At 28.2% G+C, this 7494-nt stretch overlaps 1 protein-coding gene across 1 annotated transcript; it reads left to right on the top strand.

The window, feature by feature from the left end:
• Positions 1 to 5673: 5673 nt before the first annotated feature.
• LOC107062484 (uncharacterized) lies at positions 5674 to 6096 on the top strand. The gene has a single exon (XM_015313152.1). The coding sequence runs from the start codon at positions 5674 to 5676 to the stop codon at positions 6094 to 6096; it is 423 nt and encodes a 140-aa protein (XP_015168638.1).
• The last annotated feature ends 1398 nt before the right edge of the window (positions 6097 to 7494 follow it).

Genomic DNA, 7494 nt, shown 5'->3' with positions numbered 1-7494 from the left:
GAGTCGTCTTTGTTAGGGAGCGCTTTACTCCCCAATGTGGGACTTTTCGGCTTGAATTCGGATTTAGTTGGGCTCCGGTATGGGGTACCAGACACCGGATGGTAAACCAAAAAAAATGTATTTAAAATTTATTGGTAAATTACCAACAAAAATTTACTATAATTACCAACGTATTACCAACAGAATCGAATAATGAAGAAAAAAATTAACTAACTCCTTTTCTAATTCGTTGGTTGGTAAGTTTACCAACAAATTAAAATCGGTTGGTAATATTTACCGACGAGCCTTTTAGCAACAAATTAATATAAGTTGGCATTTGATTGGTAAGTCAATTTGCCAACCAATTTGATCAATTTACCAACAAATTTTTTTGTTGGTAATTGGGGTTCCTTTTGTAGTGGATAAAAAAAAGCAAATACACAATGATCCACATTAATCACATAAACATATACATTATATTTCATTTATAATATTTAACTAAAACATTGTTGAATGATATTGATACTATTCTATAAAGTCACATACAACATGATCTGGTATACATATGCAAACACACATTGAAAAATTAATCTTAACATAAATGTCAACAAAATTTTCAATGATGACAGGGAGATAATATTGTGATGAAATGGTCACCTATACCATGAGAAGTAACAAAAACCTGAATATATAGATAAATTATAATTTCTACGCTAATAATAATTACTTATTTTGATTTTGGAACAATAGATCTAAAATTTTGCATGTAGGAACCCTTGATTTTTGGACACATCTAGAAAAGCCTAGACCAAGGTCCAAGTGTGCCTAACACCTAGCTAAATGGGACCAAGTTAAAAATAAGTTTAAACTATTTAGCTATGAAATATTGTTGATCTCTACTTTTTTATTTTCTAATAGTGAATAGAACTCCTAATTATTAATATATTTTTATAAAAAAAGTTAGCTGACACGAGTATTTACAAAGTCATTTACCTTAAACCAAGGCCATAAATGGCTATTATGTCAAATCTATATATAATAAAGGAGAAACATAGAGAAGGTGATGAGACACCTCTCTATGATCTCTATTTGCATTTATCTTTTTCCTCCATTTTTTGACCTTTTTTAATTTAAATTAATTATTTTATTGTAAAAATAAATTATTAAATTTATGATAAATAAATATTTTATTAAATGAAGAAACATTTACAACAAAGACTCTTATGTCTACAAGGAGTAACTCACACCTCTCTAATTTCTACGTACTCTTACAAAATTATTCCTTTTTTTTTATCTTCTTCTAATTATAAAGCATAAATATTTTTGATACTTTAAGTATTTTTCTAATATTATTTAATTTGTTTATAAGAAGTAATTATCTATGACTTACACCTATTTAATATTTGATCCTCCTAGAACCTTTTTTTTTCTTTTTTTCAACAACTCTAAATATTTGATTTTCTTCTCTTCGTGACCACACTAATATTTATTTTATGTAATGAATGAGTAATTATAATAAAAATTGCTTCTATTACGTTATCACTTCAATTCATTCCAATAGTCACTTTTTCTTAATTACCTTCATTACTCTTACACTTTTTCTCAATCCCATTTTCTATAATTTTAATGAATATTTAATGTGGTATTCATTTAGAATATAAATGTTCAATCTTTATTTGTATATATAAATCAAACAAGACGATACTCATCTGTACTATACTGTTTAGCAAAAGTTTTGTTTTACTTTTGATAGCATTTGGGTTTTTTAGATTTTTCAATTATGAATTCTTTTCAGTCCTTTAACATATTTTTCTTGAATAAAATTTGTTATCCTTCTCAACATGTAGCGTTCACTTTGATATCCTGGTGCTGATTCCTCTTCTTCATGTTGCATTTTTGGTGGATTAAATTGGTTAGCTCCATGTTAAAGTACATGGCCTAATGTACATTTTGGATTAAAGTAATAATTTTTATTGTTGGTGTGGTTTTCTTTGTTCGTGGTTCTCATTATTTTTCGTTTAATATGATTGAAAGTTTGTCTGCCATATTCTTGTATTGTTACTATGTTTTTGTATGTGTATAGGTTTTAACTAAGGACTCATTGCTCTGGCTTTGGCTTCGCCCTTTGACAACATACAATTTATCTTTATAACAAATCTTCCAAGTTTTGTTCAAGAAAATATGAGATCGAATAATTCAATAGAAAAGTATTGGGCAACTATTTAAAAGCTAAATTATAGGAGTTCTTTTTTATGTCCTTGAGTTTTTTCTATTTATTTCTCAAGTACACTAGATTGAGCAAGAGATATGAGTTGTTTCTGTAATGTGGTTGAAGTATTGATTAATATATATAATTCTCAATTTTATAATGGAGCTTTTTCCTATATAAATTAAAACATGAATATATTATATAACAAAAAATTGGGACAATAATAATATCAACAAATTCAGTATAATTTCACAAAGCGGGTCTATGGAGGATAGAATATATTCAGACCTTATCAATATCTTATAGGTAGACATGCTATTTCCAATAGACCCGCTCAAGAAAATAAAAATTCAAAGTAGAATAGAGAGAAATAATATAAATGAATACGGTCATGACAAAATATTACAACAACCTGACGAATTATCCTAAACAATAGTCATAATTACTAGCTACAACGATAATCAAGGTATAAAAAAAACACAAAATCCAATTAATTTATTATCAATTTAAATGCTGAGATATAAAGTCTCTCTTATATCTTGAATAAACTTAGGAATGAGTTCATTTTGTTAATTTATTTATTTAATTTCACATATTTGTTGATGTTTTACATGATCGCGCGAAGCACGACTTAGTTTACTTAGATAAACAACACCAATCATATTTTTTATATAAACATGCGTTGATGTCATTTGACAAAGTGTGTAGACCACTTTTCTAACATGTCGATTAATTGTTTCGAGTAAACATTGAAAACATTCACTTGTCAATTGCTGACTAATATTATGTGCAAAGACATAAAAAATAGCTACAGATTTCATTGGATCATATATAATAGAACTATAGTTGCAATCATAACTGACATGAGATTTTTTGTATGTGTAAAATATAAAAGTTCAAGATATGTTTTAAAATTCTAAAAGAATTTGAAAGTATATTTGGCCCAAAAAAATGATCGTAATATCTATGGCCAAACGGGTTCGAAATAATCCTTTTTTAAACAATAATCCTCAGATAACCTATAGTTTGCTCCTCTTGTAGCATTTCTCAAGTCATCATAATAAATAAGACACAAAAAGCTAATATCATGTGTGTGGGGATTTAGTTTGACAAAAATTAGTGTAACGTATATGAGAAAACTTAGCAGAAACCAAAAGAAATTATAAACGCTTTGATATGAGTCAAAATTAACATTTGAATAAGTAAAAGTGACTAAATATATTTTTATTTTTAAATAGTAAGAAACGAAAAATTGTTTTATCAGTATATCAAAGAGCCTAGATTTCAATGTCAGAAAATATTAAAGTTGTTCTTCAATTTGGCAAATTTGATTTTTTTTTCTGCATGTTTTAGATTAGGGCTGAGCATTCGATAATTCGGTTCGATTTTAGTTTTTTTTTTTTTTTTCGGTTTTCGATTCTTGTACCACGTGTACCGAACACCGAATCGAATTATTTCGATTCGATTTATGTTATTTTGATTCGGTTTTTGTTAGTTCGGTTTTCTGGTTGTCACTGATCGGTCGCTGGTGGTCGCCGCCCGCCGGTCTGGTCGGCTGCTGCAGTGCTGCGTGCTGCCTGCCTGCTGGGTGTCGCCTGCGTGTTGTCCTGCTGCGAGCTGATCGGCCGGTCGTCGTTGGCTTGTTGCTGATCGGCCGGTCGCCGAAAGTGGGAAGTGGAACTGGAAAGGTGATTGATGTGCGGCTGTGCGCCTGTGCGGCTAACTGCAAAGAAAAGATTGAAAACAAAAATCTGAAAAATCTGAAAAGTTTGACCTAATTTTGTCTATATTTTTATTATTTAATATTACTAATTAATATAATATTAATAATATTATAAATATAATATAATATATTTCGGTAAACTGAAATACCGAATAATACAAAATTACATACCGAAAATCGAATCGAACTACCAAAAAATACAAAAATATAAATCGAATACCGAATCAAAAACCGAAATACCGAAATAATTTGGTTTGATTCGATGTTTCGATTTTCCGATGTTTATGTCCAGCCCTATTTTAGACTTAAATCTAAGTCTGTTGATTTTATGACCTCGCGTTTGAGAAAACCATACTAAAAACAGAATTATTTGACTATTTAAATTTTAACGATATCATAAAATGAAACAAATAAATTATTACAGTGATGAAAACTCTTATCTAATGGAGTTACTTCCTTCATTTCAAAATAATTGAATTGATAAGACATTGTTCATATTTCAAATTAATTTAATTATTCAATCTTCAAGACTACTTTATATTCTTCCATTTTTGCCTTTCATTTGCATTTTCTATGTGATCAGTTCAAGAAACCTTAATTGCTTTGAATTTTTTTTACGTGATGAGTTCAAGACATTTTTAAATTATTTAGTATTGAAGTAATGTTTAATTTATGTCTTAAATCTTTATTTTTTAAAGAATGTGAAATGTCCCAATAATTCAATTATTTAAAAATGGAGAGAATGCATTTTTCAAATAATTAAAGAGTTCTCTAAATTTTAAAGAAAAAAATAAAGAGTTTTTGAGTTTTACGAAAAGAAAAAGAGTACTTAAACTTCAAACTAGTAGTGCACATAAAGGGCGTGTTTTCTAGATGGAAAAATATATTTTTTATTCCAAGGTCAATCAAAAGATTTTAGAAATATACTTCTTTCCTATATTTTTGCTTGTCCACTTTCAATTTTGCATCCCCGTTAAGAATAATAATTAATATAAATATTTTATTATAATATCTATATTAATTGATATTTCATCTTAGTCATTAAAAAATAATTAGAAAAAATATTGAAGGTAAAACATGAAAGAAAATAAACTTTCTTTTTTTTATACCAAAAGTGACATGTAAAAGTAAGAATACATATTTTTAATACAATAAACAGATAAAAGTAAACGGAAAAATATTTCTTTTTCGAAAAATAAGTTACGCAATAGGTAAGAAAAATAACAGTAAAGAAAAATTAGTTTCACAGTAGCGTTTCAAGTTTTTTTTTTTAGGTTTTCTACCCGTGGCGGAGCCACCTTATGCTTAAAATAATATTATTTATACATGTTTAAAATAATTTTTTAGGTATATATAGTAGATGTCGAAACCCTTCGAGTACTTCGTGTGTCTATCTTTTAAGATTTTGAACTCCCTTATTAAAAATCCGAGCTCCGCCACTATTTTCCACCCATGTCGAAGCCCACATTAAATCTTCTTCTTACCCACTCAATACCCCCAACCTCTAAAAACATTGTATTATTATTATTTAGCTAACATTAAAATAAATACACTAGTTCTTGAAAAAAATCAAAATTTCACTTCATATTACAAGGGCATTTTCGTAAAAATACTCGCTTAGTCCCTATAAAAGCGCATCAATTCTTATGCTCCTCTTCACAAAAACAAGTACCCTTTGTCATACTCATTTCCACTTTTGACACACAGAAAAAGGAATCCAATTACCTCTTCTCCCTTTTGTTTTCCATCTCCTTCAACGAAAATGTCATCTCAATTATCAGAAAATCACCGTGAAAATGCAGAGATATTCACCGACCCAACGATCTGCAAACAGAAATCTCTACAACTTCTAGAGCAAATCAATATGCCAAAAGGGCTTCTCCCATTGGATGATCTAATAGAAATAGGGCACAATAAACAAACCGGGTTCGTATGGCTGAAACAGAAGAAGGCAAAAGAAAATCGGTTTAAGAAAATCGGAAAACTTGTCTGGTACAATACTGAGGTCACCGGATTCCTTGAAGATCGCCGGATGAAGAAACTCACCGGCGTTAAAAGTAAGGAACTGTTGATCTGGATAACAATTTCTGATATTTCTATTCACGACTCTGATTTACAGAAAATTACGTTTGCTACCCCTTCTGGAATTTCTAAGGCTTTTCCGGTGTCTGCGTTCGAAGAATAAGGGGATGATATTGGTTTTACTATTTTTATTTTAATAATAATCATTTAACTACCTTTTACTTCTTGTTTTTCTTTATTTATTATAATAATATTATTTTCTTTTTAAAGTTGTGTAATAGAAAAGAAATATGAAAGTGAAACTATTTTCTCTCTTCTTTTGGTGGTCAAAAATTCATCTACTCTTTTCGTCCTAATTTTGTGGCAGTTTTCATTAATCAAAAATTCGGAAATTAATGAAAAGAAGAATCTACTTTAATTTCTTATAAGTTGCAATTCTTCATTTGTCAATATATTAAATTTATATAATTGAGAGTGATGAAATAATTCATTTTACTTCATATTAACTTGGCATATTTCTTTAAAAAAATATTTATTAGTTATTTATTATATTAAATTGATTTTATTAATAATGCTTAAAAATTGAATTTAACTAATATTATGTTATATAGTGTTAAAACGAAAATAATAAAGTTTTCTTGATTTTACTAAAATAGACGAATAAAAAAATTTGGCTAGAAAATGAAATTAAAAAAATCAAGACAATATTGTTTCAAATTAAACAATAGCAACTAATCTCCTAAACTAAGCAAAGAAATTCAATGTCTATGCATACCTAATATACGTGCAGACACTCAAGTACGAAAAAGACCATCTCTTTGTGCACTTAGTTACCTAATACATAATTATGATACTTAATTTAGTTTTAGCGGGCAATTATCATCTTTAATTTTTTTAAGGGGCCGTTTGATAGATTATATAAAAATAATGTTAAATAGAGTGTATTAGTAATGCTTGCATTAACAATGCATGTATTAGTTATGCTTGCATTAATTATACATAAATTATTTGTATGCATTATTTGGTTTAATGCATTAAAAATAGGATGCATTGTATTAAAAAACTATTTACAAAGATACCTTTCACTATTATGATGGAAAGATATATAAAAAAAAAGGGAAAATTACATGGAAAGACCATCCTTAAGACTTAACTACATAAATAATAGTACTTTTTCAATATTACAAATATGAAAGTTTTTTTTACATATATAGCAGTTTAAAGAAGTTGAAAAGATTATAATAATTATTAAATAAAAAAGAGTATGGTTGGTTTCCACTATTGGGTAGTTATCAAATTTTGTACGGTTGGTTCCCACTATTGGGTATCAAATTTTGCATTTCTTCTTATATAAGCTTACATTATTGTTTTTTCACATAGTTCAGGTAGGAATTTTATAGGAACAATGTTATTGAGTTTCATTTGATTATTTTTGTACGTAGTTTCGATAAGCTTCATATTTGGTAGTAATTGATGTACATTGTTTCTTTTATACACAGTAGTTAGAAATGGCGAAGGAAGATTCATCAACTGAAATGGAACTACACGATGAATTTGTCGA

Source organism: Solanum tuberosum, unplaced genomic scaffold, assembly GCF_000226075.1.
Source record: "Solanum tuberosum cultivar DM 1-3 516 R44 unplaced genomic scaffold, SolTub_3.0 scf00232, whole genome shotgun sequence".
In the NCBI taxonomy this organism is placed as follows: Eukaryota; Viridiplantae; Streptophyta; class Magnoliopsida; order Solanales; family Solanaceae; genus Solanum; species Solanum tuberosum.
This window is presented reverse-complemented; position numbering and strand designations above follow the sequence as displayed.